The sequence below is a fragment of the Crocodylus siamensis genome, chromosome 8, assembly GCF_052110815.1.
Source record: "Crocodylus siamensis isolate JL-2025a chromosome 8, ASM5211081v1, whole genome shotgun sequence".
Lineage (NCBI taxonomy): Eukaryota > Metazoa > Chordata > Crocodylia > Crocodylidae > Crocodylus > Crocodylus siamensis.
Window position 1 is genome coordinate 49839290 of NC_143402.1, and position 27069 is coordinate 49866358.

At 46.7% G+C, this 27069-nt stretch overlaps 1 protein-coding gene across 4 annotated transcripts in view; it reads left to right on the forward strand.

Annotated features, from left to right (window-relative positions):
* Positions 1-27069, forward strand: part of MYOCD (myocardin) — a 94974-nt gene that overhangs the window by 50270 nt on the left and 17635 nt on the right. For all 4 annotated transcript variants that reach the window (XM_090061062.1, XM_090061058.1, XM_090061060.1 and 1 more), the window contains exons 6-9: positions 14540-14715; positions 17260-17379; positions 20190-20437; positions 21415-21568. In XM_090061062.1, coding sequence (XP_089917188.1) covers positions 14540-14715; positions 17260-17379; positions 20190-20437; positions 21415-21568 — 698 coding nt within the window. The remainder of the gene's footprint in view (positions 1-14539; positions 14716-17259; positions 17380-20189; positions 20438-21414; positions 21569-27069) is intronic.

The following is a 27069-nucleotide window of genomic DNA, read 5'->3' on the forward strand; positions in this document are numbered from 1 at the left end:
TGGGTTCTGGCGAAAGGGGATGATCTGGTGAGCAACCTGAGGATCAAGGAGAAGCTCAGTGACAGTGACCACGAACTGATCACTTTCTCTGTCCAATGCAGGGTGGACAAATGTCTCAGCAAAACAGAAATCATCAACTTTGGGAAGCCTGACTTTCAGAAACTCAAGAGACTGGTCAGCCAGGCACTAAGAGACCATGGGGTCTTAGAAAGGGGGGGTCCATGAGGAATGGTTGTTCCTTAAGAGTGCAATCTTCTAAGTGCAAGAAAAGTCCATTCTGTCCTGCAGGATATGCAGTCAGTGGGCTGGGAAACCCTCTTTGCTAAATAGAGAAATTTTGGACCTCCTGAAACTAAAAAAAGAAGTCTACACCAGATGGAAAACGGGAGTCATTACCAAGGAGAACTACACAGCACTAGCTTTCACCTATCGAGAGCAGACCTGAAAAACCAAGGAAGAAACCGAACTCAGGCTAGCCCGGGAATCAAGTACAACAAAAAGTCCGTATTCAGGTATGTGGAAAGTCAAAAGAAAAACAAAACATTGAACCCCTACAAAAATCAAATGGGGTAGCTGATATCTGACACTCAGGAAAAGACCAATCTCCTAAATGATTACTTTGCATAGGTGTTCCACCCATCCCAATGGGTCACCCTGTCAGATAGGATGCAAAACATCCAGGGGGTAGGAAATGGACCCACAATAGATGTAGAGCAAGTAAGGGAACACCTTGAGAGGCTCGACATCCACAAGCCTGCAGGCCCAGACAGAATGCACCCAAGAGTCTTGAAGGAGCTGGCAGACATCATAGTGCCCCCTATGGAGAACATATTTGAAATCTTGTGGCACTCAGGAGAGGTACCAGAGGACTGAAAAAGAGCCAATGTGGTCCCAATCTTCAAAAAAGGAAGGAGAGAAGACCTGAGGAATTACAGACAAATCAGTCTGACATCCATCCCTGGAAAGGTCCTGGAGAAAATTATCCAGAGTTCCATTCGCAGCAGGCTAACAGAAGGAAATTTTCTGAGTGCTAGCCAACATGGCTTTGTTGCTAGATGGTCCTGCCTGACTAACCTCATCTCCTTTTATGACCAGGTGACACATTGCCTCGACAAGGGAGATGAGGTTGATGTCATATGTCTGGATTTGAAGAAGACCTTTGACTTGGTCTTCCATGATGTCCTCATGGCTAAGCTGGAGAACTGTGGCCTCGACCATCTCATAGTCCGATGGCTGGGGAACTGGCTCCAGGGTCAAACCAAAAGAGTATTAATAGATGGGAGCAAATCAACTTGGTGCAAGGTGACCAGTGCTATCCCTCAGGGCTCAGGGCTTGGGCTAATACGCTTCAACTTCTTCATAGATGTTAGGAGCTGGAAGGGACCTTACAGATCATTGGGTCCAGCCCTCCTGCACTTGGGCAGGAAAGACCACTGGGATCAGATGACCCCAGCAAGATGGGTGTCAAGACGCTTTTTGAAGATTGCTGGGGTGATAAATAATCTGGATTCAGGCATCACATGAGGACTGGCAAAGTTTGCAAATGACACTAAACTATGGGGGAAGGCGGTCACACTGGAGGATAGGCTGGGGATTCAGGCTGACCTGGACAGGCTCACAAGGTGAGCAGACCAAAACCTGATGGCATTTAACGCAGAAAAGTACAGGGTTCCCCACCTTGGGAGGGAGAACCACCATCATATTTATAGGCTCAGCAGTGCTACATTTGTTAGCACCATAACTGAAAGAGACTTGGGGGTCTTGATTGACCACAAGATGCATGAGTCACCAATGCAATGCTGTAGCCGGCAAAGCGAACCTAACTCTGGCATGCATCCCCGATGCATCTCAAGCAAAACCAGGGACGTCATCCTCCCACTTTTCTTGGCATTAGTGAGGCCACAGCTGGAGCACTGCCTTCAGTTTTGGGCCCTCCACTTCAGAAGAGAGGTGGATAAGCTTGAGAGAGTCCGAAGGAGAGCCACCTACATCATCAAAGGCCAAGAAATCAAGACTTATGGGGAGAGGCTGAGGGACATGGGGTTCTTCAGTCTGGAGACAAGAAGGCTCAGGGGGGACTTAGTGGCAGTCTTTTAGTATATAAGGGGGGTGCACTAAGATCTGGGAGAACAGTTCTCCACCAGGGCTCCCCAAGGGATAACAAGTTCTAATGGCCACAAACTTCTGGAAAGCCAGTTTAGACTGGATATAAGGAAAAACTCCTTTACAGTCCAAGTGTCTCGGGTCTGAAACAGACTCCCCCCAGAGATGGTGCAGGCACCTACTCTGGACTCATTCAAAAGGTGTTTGGATGTTTATCTTGCTGGGATCATTTGACCCCAGCAGACTTCCTGCCTATGGCAAGGGACCTGGACTCCATGATCTTGTAAGGTCCCTCCCAGCCCCTAATGTCTATTAAATCTATCTCTTTGCCATGGGCAAGGCCACCACCAGGGATGCCATCCTGGAGGTGTGTGGCTGGACCCACACCATGGTGGAGTGCACCTTCGACCACCTCTAGGGCCACTGGCACACCCTCACTGCCCACCTTGATTTCACTGAAGATAGCCTCCCCCAGGTCATCATTCCAGCCTGCATGCTGCATAACTACTGCAAGGCCCAGAGAGAGCTTTTCCCTGAGACCTGCGCAGAGGAAGCACAGTGGGCAGAGGGCGCCTGGCAGAGTAACACCACCTGCAGTGGCAGCAACAGCAGTGGCCACCCCCTACTAAGGCCCCAAGAGAGCTGCACACCCACCAGCAGGGGCCAGAGCACTGGATGCAAGGGACACTGGCTGACCATCTCCTGCACTCACCACTCTAGCCTATCTGGACCACCAACCACGGACCCCCTGCCACTCACCCCCAGTACCTGCTCACTGCAGACACATCTCAGAAGAACAGGTTTTTAATCCTCACGTCAAACAGACCCCCATCACCTCTCCCTCCCTAGCATAGTCCCCCTCCCTCCACCAAACAGAGCCCCTCCACCACCCCACCCACCAACAATAAAACACCTTCTTCCCTGTGCAAACTACCTACACTGTGCTTTGTGCACTGTCCCAGCATGGGGTACCATGGTGTGGGGGCACCTAGAAGGCAGAACCCAGAGGCAGGTGGCCAGCACCCCGGCCTCTGTCTGTTCCCCAATGGGTGCATACACTATGGTGAGTCCGGCAGCTGGGGGGGTCATGCAGGGGCAACAGCAGCTGGTGGTCCTCTAGCATGGGTGGCTCCTCCTCCAGCAGCTGGTGTCCAGGGCCAGCAGGGCCAGCACTGTGGTCCTTGCCATGCTGCAGGCAGCTCTGTCTCTGCACCTGCCTGGGGCCAGGGTGAACAGCAGGCCCAGGCCCAGGCATGGGGGCTTGGTGGCAGGGGCTGGGCCAGGAGCTCCTAGCTGCTGAAGGCAGCACAGGACCTCTTCCCAGGCCCATGGCGGGGCCTGCTGCTGGGTGGTAGGCAGCTGCCAGGGGGCAGGTGAGGCTAGGGTCAGGGGCTGGGCAGCAGGCAGCACAAAGGTGACCTCCAGGGCCAGGACAGTGTCCAGAACCCAGAGGTCATCATCCATGTCCTGTACTGCCCTGGCCAGGATTGTGGTCTGCTCCTGCAGCTCCTCCACCCACTCTTACTCCAGGGCCAGGAACTGTGCCTGGAACTCCTGGTCCACCCAGTCCCACACATCCTCACAGGCCATGTCCTCCACCTGCCAGTTTTTTTTATATAAAATATATCTATTTTTTTTGGTATGTATGTGTATATATGCATACACACACACACACATACACATACATATATATATATATATACACACACACACACACACACACACACACACACACACATCCTCTCTCATATACTTCCATTGCACCTTTCCTTTTCCAAAGCACCTTAATAAACCCACGCACCCATTACAATAAATGCACCCACTCCCCTGCACCCTCACACACCCACCCTCTGCCCCTCCCTAACCCAAAACACAGTCTTTTAGACCCAGCCCCAATTTGGGGTTTCCCTTCTCAGTCCTTGTTGCTGCTGCTGTCACTGTCACTTCCACTGCCTGTTGTTGTCCTCCTCGCTGTCTTCAGGTCCAGTTGTGTCATTGTCCCCTTCATTCTCTCTGTCTACTTCCTTTCCTGGGGGTGCTTTGAACAGCCTGTGCCATGTGTCCTTTTTCCGAGTGGAGTTGGCTGCATCCTCTCCGTCTTCTCCCACTGTTTTCTGGTAGTAGGACTTCCAGAGTCCACTCAGAAACATTTTAACACCATCCATTTACTAGAACTAAATGTGGCCATACATCAGGAGGTTCCTGCATTGCCACAGGGCACTCCTGACACAGGACACAAACAGGTCAAAGAGGGTTGTGTGGGGTCCCTGATGTTTCATCAGGTGTCCATACAGCGCCGCCTCTCTTGTCATCAGCTTGACTCCTGTCACTTCCTCCAGGAGCCAGCTTACCTTTTTCCACACTCCCTTGGCACAGGGGCAGAGACAAAAGTGGTGGTCGATGGTCTCGATCACACCCTGGCAGCTTTCCCTGGGACAGCTGGGTCTAGACTATCATCTTGCTCTGTGCCTCCATGTCTTCACTGGGAGTATGCTGTGAGCTATGAGCCAGTTCAAGTCTTTTCTCTCTGATCTTTTCTTAGGTCTTTGTGGAAGATCCAGTCTCAGACAGCCTAGCAGTCATTGTCAGGGAGCAGGTTCATGGTCAATAGCCTGTATCTGTTTCTGACTGCCTTCTGTATCTTCCTGTGATTGGACATGGTTTCTGGGCTGTCCTTTTGTAGCTGATACTCTCTGCAAAAATCCTTCAGCACCCTGTAGAACCAGGGGTATTCCATGGTGCATGGTCTCCCTCTGGCTGGAGTGTATACCCCACATGGTCTCAGGAGATGACCTGTAAAATACTTGACAAGACAGGCTGTTTTGGACTCTGGCCCCATCGCCAGCTTGCAGATCTGGCTTGTGTACCATGCCCACAGTAACAGATGGATGTCTGGCATCCCCTTGCCCCTGGCCTGGTTTCTCTTTGTACATGGCCTTCCTTGCCACCTTCTCCATTCTGGATCCCCAAAAGAAGATGCACATGGCTCTCTGGATCCTGCGGGTGACACAGTTGGGTAGAGGGAAGACCAGTGTGGTGTACAGAAGCACTGGTAGCAACACCAACTTCATGAGTGCCACACACCCCCACATGGAGGCCAGGGCCAGATAGGCAAGGAACTTTTGTGGCTCCAGACCCCCTTGCAGCGTCCCACCCCGCCTTGCAGGCCAACCATTCTGCTGTGCTGCCACCCAGCCCGGCACCCAGGCTCAGGGGGCATGGGGCTCCTGGACAACTGGGACAAGGAGCTGCCCACACCCCTGCCCTCCCTGAAAGGTCTTCTCTGGGAAGGTGCCCCAGGGCCAGTCCCCACCCCACCCCACACTGCTGCTGTGCCCTGAGCATGCCCCTGCTGCTTGTGTCCCAGGGGCTGCACAAGGAGCTGTTTGCATGGACCAAGGGGTGCCCGACCCACTATGCCCTGCTGTTGCTAATGGCCATGGTGCCCTGGGCAAACCTGCGACCTGGCACAGGACCCTAAGCTTTGATGACACAGGGGGCAAGTCTGGGCTGTCCCACAACCTCCACCACTGCCTGGAGGGCTACCTGCGGCTGCATTACACATCCCTGCCCCCTGCAGCCAAGGAAGACATCACCACCAGCATCAATGCATTTCTTGGCATGTAAGAGGCCTGTGCCCACCTAGCTGTGGGGCATGGGCTGCTCAATAAAGTTTTACACTGTCTCCTGCCTGGTCTGGCTGCACTGGCCAGGGATGGGGGTAGGTACCAGGGTAGGGAAGACCCCTCCCTCAGTGTGAGGCTTGCCACAGGGCTGGCATGGCTGGTGGCTCAGGTCAGACCCAGCTAGCAATGATGGCATGCAGCTCCACGTGGTGTCCTGGGACAGTGGGGCATGGTATGCAGGTACCTGGGCAAGGCCCCCGGGGAGGAGGTGGTGCTGGTGATGGCCAGTGGTAACATGGCCAGCTGTGCCTCATGGCTGGAGCTGAGGCTGCAGAGCTGTTGGGGCAGGTGCTGGTCCAGGCTCCTGAGCTGCTGGTGGAGGCTGCAGCTGGGGAGCTCAGCAAGATAGGCTGCTGCAGGCCTGAGGGGCCCTCCCCCAGTGACACATCACTGTGGGTGCCAGGCCAGGTGGGGACTTAGGCAGACCACCCTTGCTGCTCTATACAGCATGTCTGCAGCCTGGGTCCTAGGCATGAGGATGTCTATCAGATGCTGCATAGCATAAAGGGCATGGACTTGGTGGGCACTCTCCAACCAACGATTGTGGTTGGTGATTGCAACCCACTGTGCCTGCAAAGGCTTGACCCATGGCAGACAGTAGCCAGTGCAAAGACTCTGAGCCCCCAGGTCTTTGAAACACTGTCTTCAGACCTACACAGGAACTGGTGAGGCAGGAAAGCCTTTGGCTTCCATTTCACATTTGAACCCAATAACGCAAGGTATGCCACACCCATGAAAAGCCAGCCAGAAAAGCCTCTTCTATCAAAACAAAGGTGGCAGATTTCCCTTGCTTTCATGCACAGGGCTTGCTTTCTTGTCTCCCCATTACTTGTTTCATCTCTTTGTTTGGCACACAGTACTATAGAAAGTACACAGAGTGTTCACTGAAGGCTCAGTTTCCCAGAAGTTACTAGGGGGCAGGTTCCAATGTCATTCCTGTACTTCACAAGCCTGTAACTTTACAGAGCATTCACCTTTGAAGCTGAAATGTTCCAGGCTTGGCCTCTGCCTGAAGGGGAATATTTTAAGAAGGATATAATCAAAGACTCTTCAGTCATTTATGAAAAGAACACATTTCCACTTAATAAAAAGTTCTAAAGACATTTTTTTAAACAGAGCTCTGTCCAAAAGATCTGAAGTTTGGCATCTGAATTGTAGTGTGGAAGAGTTCTTGATGAGGGCTGGGGCCTTCGCTCAACTGGAAAACAATCTGTCTTAAGAACATTTATACAAGGCATCCTGGACTGCACAGTAGATGTGAAAGTGCATACTTATGCACACATGCTTCCAGGAGTGTCCCCCCAAGACTAAAGAGCATAGCCAGAGAAGGCCCTTTCCAGTGGAGGCAGCATGAATGGCAGAGAATCTGGGGGAAAATATTGTGCAAAAGTGGTAGTTGTCAGGCTTGTCTCAGTTCTTGCCTCTTAAACTGTCTTCTGCCTCCCCTACCTGTGACCAATACAGTTTAAAAGAGATGCAGTGGACCAACAAAGGAAAGCTTCGTGCTCTTTTTGACTATTTTTTTAAGCAGCAAGGAGGCCTAGAAGCTTTTCTTTCCTTACATTTTCTGCACAAGGAATTCTAAGGTCATTTTCAGCTCCCAATATACTCAGCAGGTATGTTTGAATTTTTAAAAAAGGGAGCCAAAGTGTTTGTTAGTCATTTGAATAAAATAGGGTTTAATAAAACAAGAGCTTTATACAGTCTTAATACAAATGTTTCCCCCATTTAAAATACCATTCTTTTGTGACACCCATCAGACACTGAGGGCCCTATCTGAGGGACAGGTGCAGAAAAATATAATGTGACCTATTAAATTAAATTTAATGGGGGACAACAAATAATGCCTGCTTAAAGCATGTGCCACATGCACCCCCATACAGAGCCCAGACGTAACTTTAGAATGATTACATATTTTGCTATTGCTTGCATAATTTCCCCTTCTTCCCTTACATATAATTTTTCTCATGTGCTTATTCTACACTGATTTTACATGGGGCCCCCAGCAGCTAAAGCTGGTCTTGACAACAGAAACCATAATTCCTAAATCATGACTGTATGGTTATTGCATGGTATCAGTATGGGTCAGAATTAAAGTTGTGTTAGGTATCTTACCTTTGCATTTCCACACTTCCACATGCTTGAATTCTTTTTGAGTGTAAACTTTCTCTCTAGCTGGGACCAGGAACAATGGCCTCAGACTTCAACAGAGGAAATTTAGGCTGGAGATTAGGAAGAACTTTCTGAGTGTGAAGGTGGTCAAGCATTGGCACAGGCTGCCTAAAGAAGTTACGTAATCTCCATCCCTGGATATTTTCAAGAGCAGGTTAGACAGATACTTGGCTGGCATGGTTTAGTCAAGGATGTTTCTGCCTTGACCAGGGAGCTAGACTAGATGACTTCCTGAGGTCCAGCCCTATTTTCCTAAGATCCTTTATTCCAAATTTCCAGGTTTCATAATTTTTGGTTTTGAGATAATGACAACACCCAGTAATGTTTATGTCTCTCTCTTTCAAATAGTAGTATAATCTCTCAGTCTTGATTCTAGTTTATCACAGCTTTTCCCTGGGGATTTATACCTTATCATATGAGAAATCCATCCTCCATGGTCACAACACTAAAGACTGTGGGCTGTAGTTATTGCCAGGCTCTCCCAGCAGTGAGGAACTCCCTGACATAGCAAGAGAGCTCCACGTGCTGGAAGGTACCTGTTGTCCCTGCTCTTCCATGAGACTTGGAACTGGTCGTCAGGACTCAGTGGGAAGGCACTAGTCTATGAGAATTTGTGGCTTAAGTGTCAAAGAAATATATAGATTCATCATCTGATCTGGGCAGCTTCTGCTGCCAAGCAGCAGAGCTCCCACCACAAGTTTCAAGGAATCCCCTTGAAGGGAGGGTAAGTTGCAAGCTCCAGCCCTGTTCAAAGTATGAAACTCTCTTGAGGGCTCAGCAACCATCATCCCTTCTGTTGGATAGTGAAGACAAAAAGGCAGAATTGAGGATACCTCATCAAATTAATTTTGCTATTTTCTTTTTAATTTGAATGTGAAATTGCATGGCCACAATGCCCCATGCATCAGTTTTGCCATTTAAATGCCTCATATCAAAGGAGCACTACGGTGTGTTTGCCAAGTCAGTGACTCTCCTTGGCTCTGGCAGACAGAGAAAGGCGGGGGGAGGGGTACAACACAGAGCAGAGATGAGCATTGTTACTTTGAAACTTTAATTCTTTTGTTTTTGCAATTCCAGAAAGATGACAGGGCTTTAAACCATCTCACTTTAACCCTGGAATTTCAAATGTTTATACACTAGAAAGTACAGTTGATATGTTTGTCTAATCACCTCCAAGAGAGCGAATGCTAAGCACCAGAGCCAGTCTAAAAGCCTTAATGTCCCAGCGACAGGAGGCCATGTGCGCTTTGCATAGTTGTGGGGTGATATAACAGCCTTTTTTACCAGGTCCTTGTCATCACTCTGTCCACTACATTTGAAAAGACAATGCCCAGTGCATTAAAAACAGCCTCAAACAAACACCATTCTGCTTGAGATTACAGCAGAGACAGGATCATGAAACAACATGGATAGACCCAGATAGGGGTGAAAGCAGGAAAGATAAGGCTGGCATTCCCTTCCCCCCTGACTCAACACAGACTTTTGATATCAATTGAAAGATGCTGCACATTCCAGCCACGCTGTAGCCTGTACTGTGCCTATGACTGACATCCCTCAGATGCACAGCTTTAGCACATTTCTGTTTTGATCAATGCCTTTTAAAATCCAGCCCAGCTGTTCTGTGCATTAGATGGTCTCCTGGGTGGTAGTGCACAAGGATTCAACAGGGTTCCCTCAAAGTTCAAGACAGCAGGTGTATTGAAGTCAGATAATTTGCTCTGTGTCTTGGTCTGTCACACAGGTCTCGAGACAGAGCACATTTCATAAGGATCACAATTGTCACCCCTTAACACCTGCTCTATAAAGTCATCCTCCTGCACCAGAGGCAACATTACAGGGTGTATACCTTTTGAGGCATGCAGACTACAGACATTTTCTCTGCAGGTACATTTTGAAGTAACATCTGGCCCCTTCCTTCAAAACCTTCCTAGACCCCTTGCATTACTGCAAAAATAAGAGGAAACATCAGAAAAGTTCCAGTGTCCTGGCATGGGTAGGACTGACTAGCCTAGGACAAATGTTGTGCGCTGCATGAGACTTGCTTTCAGTTGCTGAGTACACTTGACTGCAGCAGCTTCCCAGATACATCAATTGTTATGGGGGGGGGGTTGTGATGGGTGAGTCATTGCCAAGGGAGGCGGCCCAACTACCAGGTGTGTGTGGATACTTGGAAGCCTTAGAAGGACAAAGGGGAGTATGTTTGACCCTGATAGCAACTAAAAATGCCCCTTTCACAAAGTTGGGCAGCACCCTGTCTTTCTTTGGAGATTATACAACTTAAGGCAGCCTCTGGCCCACAGGCAGACAAACTTAGAAAGGGACACACACTCCTTCACTGGTAGGGACAAAAGAAGCTCTGCAAAAGGGATCTAGAACTGGCAGGATGGGTTGGTGTGGAGCAAAGAGACAGGCAACTAACTTTATATCCTCCTGTATGCAAGATGGGTTACATTATGGGCTTCTAGGCTGAAAGTTTCTTCCCCTCTATTCAGCACTGGTCAGGCCACATCTGCAATACTGTGTCCAGTATTGCAATCCCCACTACAGAAAGGATGTGGACAAATTGGAGAGAGCCCAGCAGAGGGCAATGAAAATGGTGAGAGGGCTGGGGCACATGAGTTATGAGGAGAGGCTGAGGGAATTGGGTTTATTTAGTCTAGGGAAGAGAAGACTGAGGGGATTTAATGGCAGGCTTCAACTACCTGAAGGGTGGTCTCAAAGACGATGGAGCTCACTGCTGTCAGTGATGACAGATCAAGGAGCAATGATCTCAAGTTGAAACACAGGAAGTTTAAGTTAGGTATTAGGAAAAACTTTCTCATTAGGAGGGTAGTTAAACACTGGAGCAGACTACCCAGAGAGGTTGTGGAATCTCTTTCCTTTGAGACAAAGCTTTAGCTGGGATGTTCTAGTTGAGGACAGTCCTTCTTTGAGCAGGGGGTTGCACTAGATGACCTCCTGAGGTCCCTTCCAACCCTAAATGTCTATGATTCTATGACTGTAGGGTGAGTTAGCTGGTAGCATCAGTTGACTCTCTTCCTGACACAATGATTATGGCAGATGAGCACAAGCTCTGTAAGTGCTGTAGGAGTCTAGTGAGAGATGGCTGGGGCAGTGGCTTAGCAAGTTGCCCCATATGCACAGTGGGGTCTTCATGTGTTTTCTCACATATTCTAGTATAACACACTGCAGGAGAGAAGACAATAAGCTTTATCTAGTGAGATACGATGTACAGGTCAGAGAATGAAGGAGTGTGTCAGTGAGAAGCTGCACATTGCTGTGCTTGGAGCAGAGACAGGTGTAAGCTCTTCCCTAGCCCTTCCTACTTCCCCATTTGTCACCTTGTTATCAGAGAGAGAAACTGCATGATACACACTTGAAGTGAGACTAAGCAGATCACAAGTGCGACAGCAATATTCCTTCCATTATCCACCTTCCTGCTTGCAGCCTTCCCAAGGACTCCCCTGATAGCTTTCCTTTTTCAGCGCTTTACTTATCAGTAGAAACCAGGGGGTCAAGAGCTCTTGCCTTTTGACTGTGGGACACTGTCCTGAGGAGTTTTCTGGGAGTCCCAAAGAGTTGTAATGTGCAGTCAGGGGCATGGATTCAGGACACGCAGTTGAGGTATTTCTTCCCACTCTTTGCACTTTGAGCTGGCGAAGAGTGGGTTGGGGCTGACCAGCCTAGAGACACCAGGTCTTTGTTTATCCACAACAAGGAGCCAAATAAATAGTGGCAGACTCCCCTTGGTCACGCCTCGGTCCTGAAAGAACCATCTCAAAGGTAGATTCCTCTGCTGAGGCTATAAGCTGAGGCTACAAGCAGTGCCCCAAGTGCCTTCAAGACTGTGATCTTGACATGTGTCCAGTGCAAATAATGGTGAGACCCATCAATCTCATTGCCCACAGGCCAGCAATCCCTCTAAGAGAACCACTGCTCTTTGGTGATGAACAACAAACTTGTTTATATTTAGAGACATTATATGACATCCAAAGATTCCCATAAGGCCCTTTCCCCCGAATCTTCTTGTCTGTGCCAAGAGCTCCTTCCAAGTCTCCTTTGGGAAGTCAATGGCTAGTTTTCATAAATGACTGTCTTGTGTCCCAGCTGCTGTACTGGAAGTGTCCATCTGCTGCTGGCAAGACTCCAAATGCTGTTTAGGCTGCTTGCATGTAGGAAAACTCTGCCACCATACATAATTGAACACAACTTATTCTGTTGATGTAAGCACCCTGGCACCAGAGAGAAGGCCACACTGCTTCTAGGAAGACAGAGTCAATAGTACAGACATATCAGGGTTCAATCCCAGATCAGAGTGGTATTGGAAAGGTGGCCATGAAAAAAACATCCTGCATGTTTAAGGACTTCTTTCCCTTTCCAGGCACATAACTACATGGAGGGCAGGGTAGATTTGTACCTTATAGACTAAACAAAGTGTGTGTGTGTGTGTGTGTGTGTGTGTGTGTACACAAACATATAGAGAGAGCACAAGCTTCCACGAATTGAAGCACACTTCATCAGATGCATGCTCAGATTGTCTATGGTCCTAAATACCTCACAGTCTCAGGGCTACATTATATTCCACATATTAAGTGTGTAAGTGAACTTAAGCACCTAAGTGCAACTCTCTTCCACCCAGCTCAAATCCCTGAAAAACAATGCAAAACTTGGGTAGGTGGATTCTCCTCCTCCTCATTCTTGCTGCTTTTTTTGACCTGGTGTTAAGGCTAAGAGGACAGTGTATTACAAAAATAGAAGCTTTAATGTTTTTTTCAGGAACTCAAACAGGGTAGAATAGAATTGCATTTTTGCATTTAAGTGCATGTAGATGCCTAATAGGGGAAACAGGATCGGGCACTGACTGTCTTACCATGATGGGCCTTTAATTTACACTGTGTCTTGAAGTGGGAGAGTAACTCCTACATTGCCTGTCCCAGCCCCTGAAAACCCCCATTTTCCCCTTTCTCTGCCTTAGCTAGAGCCCTTGAAGCACACCATTGCACTTAACAGCCAATACAAATGCTTCAGAGTGCTGTCATCGCAGTTGTGTTAGGCCAGGAGAGGGAGCCATACACTAGCAAGCTGCCTCCATCACTCCCCCATCTGGACCATTGGAAGACAGTAGTCTCCATCTTATCATCTCTGGAGGTTTGGAATAGCTTGTTTGAAAAGCTCCTGATTTTCCAGATTCTGATCCCTGCAGCCAGCTCTGGATATATGAATGAGAAGCAGAGAAACAGAAATTGGAAATAAAATCAGTTTGAAGGGCAATGACTCAAATGTGTCAATGCCCTTCTAGGGTACATGCTAGTGGTCCTCAGCCTTTTCAGAGTCAAAGCACCCTTCACACCTTTTTTTCAATTTCAGCATACTCCCAGTTGTGAACCACTTTTGTATTGCCTCAGCTTATCTCAGTGATTCGCAGTCAGGGTGCTGCCATATGTTTCTGCCTAAAGCTAGCAGGAGTAGAGGCATAACTAATATGTTTCATGCCCTGGACAAATGTCTCCTGTAAATCTGGGGGGCAGCGGTATGACTCGTGGGGAGGAGGATCATCTTACCTGTCCTGGATGTCCCTGTACTCAGCTTCTCCAGCCAGGAGGTACAAAGGGCTGCTCCAGCTCAGCCTGACCCCTCTGGACAAGCAGTGTTAATGATCTGCGGCTGGAGCATACACTCTTGCCACAGCCCTTCCCAGTCTGACCCTGTATGCTCCTCTTGGAAACACGGGAGGGGTGTGAGACAGTCCCACCTGCCTGTTTCTGGGATGAGTGTAGGGGTCAGACTAAAACGGGCTGCAGGAAGGATGTAGGCTGTTCCTCCTAGCTGTGGTGCTACCTGCACGGCAGCACCCCGGGAGGGTGTCACAGTCCCTCACTTGAGAACCACTGACACAGACTGTAAGCACAAGTAGATTCCAGTGGCACAGGTTTCACCACTCTCAACAGTGCCCTCTGATCCTCATTTCAGCCTGGCCCACAATATAGACCCACTATTCCCACTGCAGAAGCTTTCATTTCTGCAGTTGTGGTGTCTGCATAGCCCACCTGTACTTCCTCCCTTCCAGACTCTCCTCTCAGATCAGCTTTCAGCTGTAGTTCTAAGCAGTTTGAAGCAATGCCCAGATCTGTTCCTAGACCTTTAAATCAGCCCATGAAACAGGCATGTATGTACCTCAATCTGGCATGAGCTTCTAGGGGTTGGCTTTGGGCACCCTCATGAGGCAATTGCATGTAAAAACCAGGTTCTGTATCCAAATGGCGGAACTCGGCAAAGCCATTCCAGGGAATGTCCCTATGCAAGATGCTATGCAATATACGTACAGCTCAAGATTATCCAAAACATGGTCTTGACCTGAGATGCAATTATCCATTGCATTAACCATCCTCCCCTGCATTGGCCATCAACTCTTGCTACCTGGCTGTACCTACTGTATCCCATGACAGTCACAAATGTTCTTTTTTGTGGAGGTGTTTGGGACAGCAAGTGAGATAGTTTGGGAGACATGTGCTGCATGCAACTGCTAACACTCTCTGCATATGCATCATTGACACTTTGCTGTTGTTTTATTAATTAAGGAACCCAGGTGAGCTTCTCTAAATCATCTGATGCCTTTGCCTTTGAAGAGGATAGTAGCAATGATGACTTGTCCCCCGAGCAGGCCAGAGGTGAAGAATCCCAAGGCTCCACAGAGTCAGCAGCAGGCACTAAAAGCTCAGAGCCAATTTCCTCTGCCACATCAGGAACAACTCAGGTAAACAAAGAAAGTACGCAGTGGCGGGCCTGAGCTCATATGTTATGAGCCAACTTGTAGAAACCTATTCTCTGTGCCAAATGGGAACATTTGAGCATGTGATGAACCCCGTATCCCAAGCACTCTGACTCCATGGATACATTGTGCCAGGAAGCAGGGGCATTTATTCTCTTGGTCAGGCAAAGCTGAGCACCCAGAAAAGTTGTTTTGGGATTACTGTGTGGCTGCTGTAGCCTCTCTCCAGCACCTAGTAGATACAAATGCTAGCTGTCTATACTCCATGCACACACACGCACACGCACACACGTGCAGTCACGGCACCAGGATAGCTTCCCCCACCTCCCCAAGCTGGCACCTGGCAGAACCTGGAGGTCCCATGGCAGGGGGGCAGAGCAGGGCAGCAGTCGTCCTGGCCTGGTTTGTGTGGCTCCTGTTGGGTGCAGTTTGCCCCTGATGCAGGTGCACATGTAGATGTGTGCCCAAGAGTGCTTTAATGAGCCTGAATTTTCTGCTCAGAAAATTCAGGCACATTAATTGCAGATGTAAACACACTCACTTTGATGGTAGCTTTGAGAGCTTGAAGCTATCAGCTTTTCTTCTTGGAAACTGTAGGAAGGAGAAGAAATAAGAGAGAGGACAAGGAGAGTCCTTCCAGACACCAAGAAAAATGAGGGGCCTAGTGAATGGATGGAAGCAGGCATATAGCAGATTAAAAACTCAGCTCCAGTGCAAGGCTCTTTTTTAATTAAAATAGCATCTCTGTAAATTTAGGAGTCAGCTGCCAGCAGCTGCCTCCGGAGTTATAGCCCCTGGATCCTAGTGCATCTTTTGTTATTGGTACCTGGTTTTCAGAGAAGCAGTCTCTTTCACCAGTCCTCAGTGAGTTAATTTTTGCTGCCTTTGTTCAGTAAACGAATACCTTTGAATGCAATAAACAATGTGAGAGTAGGTGAAGGCAAGCTATTCCAGGAGATTCAGAGCATTGCTGTCTTCCAGCAGGTGCTGAGCACCTGATAAAGGAACCTGACAACTTCGGCAACTCCACAGCAGAGGGGATGTCAGTTCCACGCCCTTACCTGACACCCCAGGAACTGTGTCCTGGCAGGGACCGAGACAGCTGGGGGCCTAGGCTCAGATTCTTGCAAAAACAAACGTGCTTTCCCTTCAAAACTGCTGGTGAAACAGTGGTTAGTATGATAGCCTTGAGCAAGACCCATTCCAGGGGCCAGATTCTGTTTCATCTGCTATGCGCATAAGAGGGCTTAGGCACCTACATGTGATTCTTTTCAACCCTGTTCAAGACATGAAAAGCTATGGATGCAGCTACTTCTGTATCTGAATCTGGTCCTAAATGCACAGGCTATCACAACAGGGTGATCAGCCTCCAGTGGTCACAGAGAGCAAAGGGGTGTCCTGTGAAAGATCGCAAGCAATAGTTAACCTGGAAGTGACAGATTCTTGGCTTATATGACCCTCTATACTTCCATGCCTTTGTTACACAATGTACTTGGCACTGGGGGCTTCAATTTTCCAAGTACTTATGGCAAGTAGCCAAATGATTGTCTATTTGGTTTGTCTAATTGTACTGGACTGATAAAATGCTTTCAGTCTCAGTTGTATAAACCGAGGCAGGGACATTTGAACCTACAGATGGGAAGATTTGCTGTGCCTTGAACTTAGAAATCACTTTGTTCTGAATAAGACTCTAAAAATATCTGCATATATGTCCCATGCAAACTGCCAGAGCAGGCTGCCCTCCTGACCCAGGCATAGATCAGGGTCTTTGATGGGAACAAGATTTTGTTCCATTTTTCTGGCATTTTCTACTGGGTAGAGAAGTTTTTGCCAAATGGGCTTTGGCTGTGCTCTGCTTAAGTGTCAGCAAAGGGTCTGCAGGAGCAGAGTCCCTCAGTTCCTGTGGCATCGGCTTGCTGCTCACAGCGCAGCATGTTAGCTACTCAGCCCTGTTAACCTTATTCTCATTTGTATGTTGGAAAAACAAGCCCTGGCACAGGCTAGCACATGTGCAAGCTGAGGCTGCCTGGGGGTGAGAACAGAGTTAGACATGGGCTAGAGGTTTCTCAGGCCCCAGTGCGCCATGGTCATGCCTGAGGAGACAGTGCAGTCAGCACGGAGTGCTCAAATGAGAAGCTCTGCTGCCAGACGTGGTGCTAGGCCTGACCTTGGTACAAAGTAAGAGAATTTACTATCAGAGTAACAGTGGTCTCAGCGCAGCATCAAGGTCTCTGCTTCACCATACCTACTTCTTACACTCCCGGGCTTGAGGAGCTATTGCTGAAGTCCAGTCAGCCTCCTGCTGTTCTTGTGGGCTTAGGAGCCTGAGGCAGGCAACCAAAGCATGTTCAAGGAGAGCAATCTCTGCTTCCCATAGAAATGCTATGTTATTCATCCATGGAAGGTGGCAGAGTCATGCACAGTTAGGGGTGCTGTGGTCCATGATGGGATTGCAAAGTATGGGTTTCCTTATGCTTTCTATGTTCCTTGGGGGTTACATGCTACCTACTAATGGTAATTGACTCTTAGTTACAGGTTCATACCCATGGCTCTGAAAACAATGTGACTGATTTGACTTCAGTGCAAAGTACCCAGTGTGAAAGCCCAAAGCAGGTGCATAACCAACTTCCAGTGCCCACGGCAGTAAAGGTAATGTACCCTCCTCATCACCTTACCAAGAAAGTCCTAAGAAAGATAACATGAGGAGTGGAGTTTTGCTGGTTAAAGTTCATCTACATTTTCTTATTTTATATTCAAATAATGTTTAACCCACAAAAATAAAGCCCACCCAGAGCTGTGTAAAGACAGACATAGCTGTTAGGATGTGCTGCTATCTACTGGAGGACAAGGACCTTGTTAATATTTACTTCACCTCCCTGGTTAAAATTCTTCTCCCAGGTCACCATGGCAGATAATGACCCAAATACTCTGCTTTGTTGTCATTCATGGTCCTCCCAGGGGTGGAGTCTATTTGTCCTCTCATACATGCAAGGGGAATTTGAGGCTCATATTGTTGACTTATTTCTTCTCCCAGCTGTTTGTCCAGTGAAGTAAAGTGCCAAAAAACAGCTCTCTGTAAAGCAACCAAAATCCTTGTCTTACCTCACTCACTCATACCTATTAGCTCAATTCAGTGCTCTAAGTGAAGAAGCTATTGATCCAGCCTCACTACACTCTGCAGCTTTTCAAGCATTAGGAATGGAGCCTTCCAATGCAATTGAATTGAAACCTCTCTGCAACCTGACTTCGAATGCACTGAATACTCTGATAAAAAATTCCACGTAACCCAGAGTAAAACATCGCGTGCCCTTGCTGGCAGGGAATTTGGGGTGAAGGTTCTGAGTGGGTCTGGATTAGTTATATAAACTATTTCTGAGCCTGGACGAAAACAAGCTAAACAGAGACTTAACTAACAAAGTAGAAGTGATTCTAATGACAGGATAATGCAGAGGATTTCAAAGATGGCACCTTGCAGGCTGAAAGTGCTGTGTAGCCTTGCGTGAGATTCATGATGCTCTTGCTTTTATGGAGTATGGAGTTCTCCTGCATTCCCAGAGCTGTAGTAGTCATTGATCTTTACAACTGGGGTGATGATAATGATCATTTTTTTCTGAGGAGGCCCTGCAGACTAATCTCCAGTTGCATAGGCCTCCTCAGAAAAAAGGTAGAACCTTTTTGGAGCAGAACCCTGTTCTACTTTTCCTACCAACATGGTAGTTTTCCAGACCCCCCACCATTATTTTTTAAACCTGTACACAGTTTGAAATCCTGCTTTCTGTGCAGCATGGACACATAATTACTGAAATGTTGGCTTGGAATGAGAGAGGCCCTCCTATGTTTTAGACCTCCTATGTTTTTTAGGCCTTTTTGTGCCAAGAGAATTTGAATCCGTGTCTCTCCAGTGTTGGTACTGTGCTCTAATCGCCATACAACAGGCTAGGCATCCAGGCACCACTCCTGTGCTTCTTTTGAAGCAGAACCATTGCACATTGCATTTAATAGTCATATAGAAATGGACAGAAGAGAGAAAGGACATGTCTACCCCACTCAAAACAAGTTGTTCAGACTATAAATCAAGGTCTGATTCTTTCTAAGCTATCTCACTGAACCTCAAATACTCTGGCTTGTCCTTTTCTACATGAACCCATGTATCTCCCTGTTGGCAGCATAGAGGTCCAGATTCAAAAGGAGGACTGGAGGGAGACTGCATGACATCTAATCTGTAGCCTTGCAGTTAGAGCACTGAGCTAGTGTGCAATCTTCTTTGCATGCTAAGTACCTTGGTGGATGCTTATGTGCCTACACTGGACATAGAATAGAACCACAAACTATGCATAAATGTAAAAACTCTCAGTTATGCGGTTGGAAACTTCCATTTGGGCCTGCAAAGTGCAACAGAAATCTGCTCTAGAGCAGTGCTGCCTGGGGTTGTGCTGAAGGAATATGCAAAACCTTATCCTGGCACACCACATGGCTGTCTACTTGCTTAGCAGCACTGGGCATAGCAAGGACCATGATATTCACTGTTCAGAGTGGTTACTGGCTCCTAGCTTGCTTCTCGGTGCTTCACTCTCAATGAACCTTCCCCTTCCAGCAGCCTCCTCTCTCGTTTGTTCACCAGGACTCCCAACCTCTTCATTTGAGGAGCTACTTTTTCCTGTCCTGTATTGGGTTTAATTGTCCCATCTAGAGTTAATCTCTTCAAGACAGGAAATGAGCTAATCTACCCCACTACTGGCTTTCTAGCTGGATTTCTCCTGTGCACTGACCCAGTAGCCGCAATCAACAAACTCTCACTGACAGGTCTGAGAGTTGAGTATCTGTAGGTTGGGCTGAGGATAGGGCTTGCATCCATTTTGGTCTGAAGGAGACCCAACTGGGTGGACCTTTGGGGCTTGTATAAAGCCTGTCTGTTCAAACCTAGGGGACATATCTTAGCTTTGGTAGCTGAGGGTCCCCTCATTTTATACTGATATTAATTATCTAGGCAACTACACATGGGGATTTTCTATTTGAGGCATTAAAATCAAAACAGCAACATCTCCAAGTCCAGAGCAGTCCCAATATGTGCAGCTCCCTAGATTCTGATCATCAGACTTTACCACATTGTCTACTGGCTAAAAGGGTAGGTGTTACACATTAGGATTACAGATGCAAAACAAAAGAGACTGTTGGGCAGAGGACTCCCCTTGGACTCTCTCTGTAACTCTAGCATGACTGGAATTAAGTGCATCACATATGCAGGTTCAGGGTTTGGTCTGGCAACAACCTGGAGGAATGAACCAATAGGCCCCCATCATTAGGATCACATTTTTATCCCCTGATCAGTGCCTGTGAGGGGACACCTCTTGTTTACCTGACTAAAAATTACAGATAAGAATGACTTCATCTTCACCAGCCTCTAGCTCAGGGGTTAATTTCTCAGCTGATCCCTGTCCTTCTCTCTCTACAACCCACAGTCAAAGTCCTCTGGTGATAGCAAGAACCGCCACAAAAAGCCCAAGGATACCAAGCCAAAAGTGAAGAAGCTGAAGTATCACCAGTACATCCCACCTGACCAGAAAGCTGAGAAATCTCCTCCTCCCATGGACTCAGCCTATGCCAGACTCCTCCAGCAGCAGCAGCTCTTTCTGCAGCTGCAAATCCTCAGCCAGCAGCAGCAGCAGCAGCACTTCAGCTATCAAGGAATCCACCAAGCTCAGCTTAAGTGAGTCAGCAGCCTCTGCCCATTATTCTGAGGGTCCCAGAGTTGCTTCTCTGACCACCTAAGTTTTCCATGCAGTCTCCATGTTTATGCCTGTGCGCCTGTTTGTACCAGCTCTCTGCTCCGTAGCCCCGTCACAACCTTATTCGTGTTCCTATTGGCCAGTCATCCCTCATTTCTGCAAATCCATGAAATTAACTTGAAGGCTCAGATCAAGCGTAGTGGCTTCTTAACCTGGCAGGGGAAATACCATGTATTTGTGTTCAAAAAGGCAGTTTTCCTGAACCTCTTTGCAGGAGAACTGCTCTTCTGGCATGGTTCAGTACCCACCAAGGTGCAGCAGCTTTAAGCCCAGTTTCTGGAAATGGGAGTCTCCTCCCTTGCTTGCCCTGAGGTCCTTATGGCTGAGGGCAAGCAAAACTCGGGGGCATCCGAACCCCAAGCTTCCAGGCTTGGGCCTGCACGTAGGATGCCCACCAAAGGTTTTGGAAGCATCCGAAGCCCCAGGTGCAGGTGGAGGATGTTTGCCAGTAGTAGGGCCACTTACGGTTCTGCGCTCTTGGATTTGGAATTAGTTTTGACTAATTTGGACTTGGATACAAAATTAAAAATAATAATAATAATGTTGAATGCTAAACATCCTCAATACAACCTCTCCAGCTCAACTGTACAGGCAAAAATGGGGTAAAGTTCTGTGGGCTCCTGCTGAGATCTTTGCTGGAGCTCTTCCATGTCCTTTTCTTGGGTCTCCAATATTCTTTACAATCCCCTTCTCAATGGAGTGCATAACCTCCTGGTGCCTGTTAGCCCTTCAGACATACCTTTAAGCAATAAGAGATCTCCAATGTAGCCACTAAGCCATGGTGTCGCTCTGGAGGGGCTCTCCTCTGGCTATCCAAGTTGCTAGCAGTAAATATGGCACTGAGTGTTGTTACCAAAACTGGGCATTCTTACAATAAACATATCCACTGTCATTTCAGGCATTCAAGTGAACAAATGGTCAAAAGCTCAAACTCTTCATCAACTCCTGTGAACAATACCCCTCTTTCTTCAGTGAAAACTACTTTTTCAGGACAGAGCTGTGTGTCTTCTATGAAACCAGGCCCTCTGCCTTCTAACCTGGATGATCTGAAGGTGAGTGCTAACCTCCTTTCCTTTTTTACCTAGTAACAAACTGTTCTGAAGTCTCTTGGAGTTGAGGGGGTGCTGTAGCCGTGACAAGTGAGGAAAGTGTGAAAGGCAAGGTTTTCTGTAGATGATGTCTTTTACTGAAAAAAACATATAGTTGGGAGGGACATAGACAAGCTTTTAGGCACCAGGCTGCCTTCTTCAGGACTCTGAGAAGAAAGCAGACACAGCAGAGCTAAATAGCAAATAGAACAAGGCCTATGCAAAACTCCAGGCTGTCTTTGTGCAGTGAACACTTTCACCAAACCCTGGGCACAGCAGTGGGCATAACAATGGCTCCCCAATATGCCAACCTCTTCATGAGCTATCTGAAGAAGAATTTTTTTTTAAAGTGTGCCACCAAACCTGCATTACATATATGATATTTTCTTCATCTGAACTGAACACCTGGACTTGCTTATTGACTTCTACCACAGATTCAACAACTACCACCCTTCAATCAAATTCTCTCTGGAATATTTCTATGCTAACATAACTTTCTCAATACCATGATCTATATCCAAGATGGCACCCTATGAACCATCACATACAAAAAAATTATGGACCACCACACTTACATCCAAACAGTGATCATCAAAAACACATCAAAAAAGCTGTAATTACAGTCAGGTCCTCAGGTACCACCACATCTGCTCTGAGGAGAATACTCGTGATAGCCACTTCACCAAACTGAAAACTACCTTTACCCAGCAAGGATACTCCAACAGAGAAGTAGACTGTATCTTTGAGAAAGTCACCCAAATATTCACAGCAATGTGTTACCGTACAAGAAGAAAACTCCAACTGACTGCAGCCCCCTGCTTGTCACCTACCTTCTCACATTTAACCCCATATGAAAGATCATCAAGGCTATACTTGAAAATGACCAGATCTTGACAGAAATATTTCCAGCTAGTTCTACCCAAGCTATGCTACTAACTGGACTCAAGCTCACTGGATAGATGTATTAATACCACATTTACTCAAATATAAGACAACCCTGAATATAAGACGCACCCCAAATAATAAGATTCTATATATGAAAAATGTATAAATTTGTTATCATTTTCCAGTTATAGAATCTAATTAGTGGAGATTTGCCTTGAATGTGTCCCCCTCCCACTGCTACAGCAGAGAAAATAAATCTGGGGGATTGGGTAGCCTTCTTGCCCTCTGCCCCCAGACCCTCTTCCCTCTTCAGCCCCTTCCCCCTGTCCTTAATTTCAAACCCTACTCTCCCTGAGCACAGGGAAGTTAAGAGCAAACTACACGTTCATTAATGCACCATAATTACGGCACACTAAGTTTAGTACCTCTAATAACAGGTACTAACTTAATGTGCCATAACTGGCTCTATTGCACATTACCACAGATGAACACTTTTTATGTGATGTTTAACACCCATTGGACTAGAGATACTGTGCATTAGCACAGATGAATGCTTTTTTGTGATGCTTAATGCCTGCTACACTAATCTACTGCACATTAGTGTATTACCATGGTTTTTGCCAGCCACACTAATGTACAATAGAATTAATGCAATGGGCATCAAGTGCCTCACATAGACATGCCCACTGATCTTGAAATAAACATACCAGTAGTAATTTGCATATAGTATCCAGAGACTTAGATCACTCAGAATTGAAACGTTTTTACCTTTGCTTAAAAGTGTGCTTATGGAATACCTGTGCTAAAATTTGTAGCAGCTTCAAAAAAGATAAAATGCATCAATTCAGGGCTTATTTATACATATATAGGTGCCACAAAGTATGTTTATGGAATACCTATACCAAAGGTTGAACAAACTTTTTCTTTTTGTTATATATATATATATATATATATATATGCACACACACACACACACAAGGTTATATATATCTACACACCAAGTATCACTCCGCAAAGAGAACCTTAGCCCATTATAGAAACTGCACCTGTGCACCCATTCAAAGGCCCGCTGGCCACCCAGACCCATTACAATAACCACACCGTGCACTACACCCACAAACAAATTCTGGTCTCTTAAACCAGGCAACCCTTTCCCTTCATCCCCACCCTGCTTGTAGGGTCACATACTCAGTTCACCTGTCATCCATGTGACTGTCGCTCTAGCTCCCACTGGAGGACCTGCTACCGCTGTCGGTGTTGCCGTCTTCAGTTCCATTTATCTCTTCCTCTTCCTCACTGTCATCGGCCTCATCCCTGCTAGGGGAAAGTTAGAAGATCCTGTACCATGTGTCTTTGTGCATGATATTAAACCAGAACAAAAAGGGTCTAAATTTACCCTAGTGATCATTTGGCTGGGCCCCTGCAGAGTCAACAGCATTTCAAGTCATGGTGACTCTACAGCTAAGCATTCCTCACTCAGTACATATGTGTACTCCAGATACGCTCCACAAAGGATCCTTGCGCTAATTAACACCACACTCAGCACTGGAACTGGGTGTTCTTGTCATGAGTCCTGGGATCCTCCAAAATTTACACACAGATGAGGCACAGGCCAACCTGATCCGACTCCACTTCATGGAAAGTAGGCCCACACTAATCATATGCAACAGGCTGAGAGGGGAGTGACATAGGGATTCTGGGTGAATAGTTTTGAGCCCCATTTGGCAATGTTTGCCAGGCATTTAAAGCTGGTAACGAAACAGGAATCATTAGAAATGGGGAAGAAGGTGCAGCTCAGCTGTGGGAGTGAAGAGGAAGTTGAAATGTATTCAGTGTAGTAACTCATCGTGACTTTTTTAAAAGAGTCAGTGCTGAGAGGACCTGCACTCAATGGGTACTAGTATCTATGTTATCCAGGTAGGTTGTACCAACTTATTTTTGTGATAGACTACTTGATTTGGCTGATTTGGCTTGGAACATGAAAAAATTATTTAAAAAAAAAAGATAAACTAATATATACATTATTTAAGTAGGTTGTACCAACTCATATTTGTAGTAAGTTCTTATCAACATGTTTGTCCAATATGGACAATATGTTTTATAGCCATGTCAATATTAACTGAATTTATTCAGTGTCATAGTTGGTTTCCGTTATTGAGCACATACTGCTTTTTGCATCACAGTATTTCATAAGTTTTTCTTACATGCAATTATGAGTTAAGGAGCTTTTTTCCCAGTATGCTGATGGTGGGGGGGGGGATTTATCAAGTAAATATGTTATCTATTAAATAGAACAGTTAGAGATATTTCTTCTGACACCTTTAAATCAATGATGGTGGATGCTGTGCTACTACCCAGCATGTCCACAGGTGGCAGATACTGGAGTGACCTTCAGGGAAGGTTATCTGTGAAATAAGCAAGGGTAATGCTGACAAATAAGCAGTCACAAACCAAGCAGTGGTATCACCACCAAGATAAGGTTGGGGCAGCAGATGGCAATACTCTCCTTCCTGGAAAGCCACATATATCTTCCAACAGCACTATAACATGGCAAGTACAGGTCTCTACTATAAAAAGCCTGTCCAGCCCTCAGCCATGGCTTTACAAGTCTTCAGCAGCAGAGCAGGTGGAAGAGGATGTTAGACTCTCAAGAGCTGTGAAGGCAGATGAAGGCTGCAGTGGAACAAGACCTCCAGTTATCTTGGCCTCTTTGCCATTGGATCAAGGTGCCATGTGGAAGCTTATGTGTAGCAGTTTCTCCACGATAAAAGAACTCACACACAAGCATCTTCCGTGAAAACAGATTTAGCATATATTTCAAGCTCTTCGGCAGCCAGTTAGTGATGACAGGAGTAGGATTTTGAGGCCTGGAAGCTCCTAGTCATGAACTGGCATGAAGGCAGCAGTTACAAGAAGGTTGTCTAGTCCAACATCAATTTCACCGAACTGGTCACATCATCCAGATATCTGACTCCAGATTTATGAAGTAAGTTTTATTCTGCTAGCTGAGTCAAGGCATATGCTGAAGAGGAAGGCAGAGAAAGTGCTTCAAGGATGTTTTCAAGGCCAATCTGAAAAAAAAGCAACATCAACTCATGAGAGAGTATTGTGCAGGATCGCCCCAAATGGAAGAAGAGTCTGCTGCAAAGATCTTAGGACTTTGAAACCTCATGATGACAACAGGAGATAGAATAGCAGGAGCAGCAGAAACACACTGTTTCACTGTTGCACGCTGAATCAAGAATCCAGAGCCACCCAGTTCCCATGGAAACACTTGTGTGAGTTGCAGTAGGACCTGTCAATCCCAGATTGACCTGTAATCCACCTTCAAACCCATGGATAAAACAACTGCAGAAGATAATCATCCTCAACTGCAAGGGATTGCCAGTGGTGATGGATGCCAGGGAGAGTAATGAACAGCAGATCACTCTAGCTGTACCCTGTTCAGTGCTCTCCCTCTAAAGCATCCACTCCTGCCACTGTCAAACACAGGATACTATGCTAGATGGACCATTAATCTGACCCAGTGTGGCACTTCTTATGTTCTTATGCCACAACTTTAAGGGCAATTAAGGAGAAGCATCCAGTGGTACTAGGCTTTCAAACAGCCCCCTAACTGTGACCAACTCATCATCAGAAGTGAACTCCTATGATCAACAGGCTTTCCATAGGACCCAATCCTGCCTTAACAATAGGTGCAAAACCTGTCAGGTCATCTCTACTGCCACAGTGATCAACACCCTCCACACTGGAAACAACCGAATTCACAGATGCTGCATATGTCTATCCCAGAACGTGCTATACCTCATCCAGTGCACCAAATGCCAGCATGGAAACTATGTGGGCAACACCAGACAAAAATATGCACCAGAAAGAGCGATCATGGAATAAAGATAAAGGACAGAGATACTAGAACACAGGTGGGAGAACGTTTTCTACAGAAAAACATCACTCTCTTTCTGGTCTCTCAGTTCTCCTGCTCAAATTTACAAAACATCTTAAGAGACAACCCTGAGAACAAAAATACATTAGCATTTAAGACACTAAGCACCAGGTAATTAACACAGACATTAACGTAATGGTCCGTTATAATCTACCTAATCCCAGACAATCTCTTGAAACTCTATAGGTGGTAACAGCTCTCTGGAAACTGTCTTGCTCTTCCACTTATTGGGTTATCCTTTCTACTACATTACTCTTGTCTCTTTACCTGATAGTATGTGTTACAGCCTACTGTTATTTACAAATGGAGTTTTGTACGGTTCTATCTCCTGTTTAGCTCTGCTTTGTCTGCCTTTTTCCTGGGGTGTGGACAGATGTAATGTTTAGTACATTCTAAAGACATTTTAAACACAAGAGTCTAGACATACATGCCACTTAAGACCAGTTTAAAATGCCTGGACTGTATCAAAGAATACTGGGCAAATCAAGTACTTTTCTGAGCCAGTCCTCCAAGAGCTGGTTCAAAGTTACGTGCAAACACGGAGTATAGCGTCTGGTCAGTCCTTCAGGGATCCCAAACCTCACTTCTCAAGCCCCCCCCCCACCCACCTGATCCCCACACCCTCTACCAAAACTAT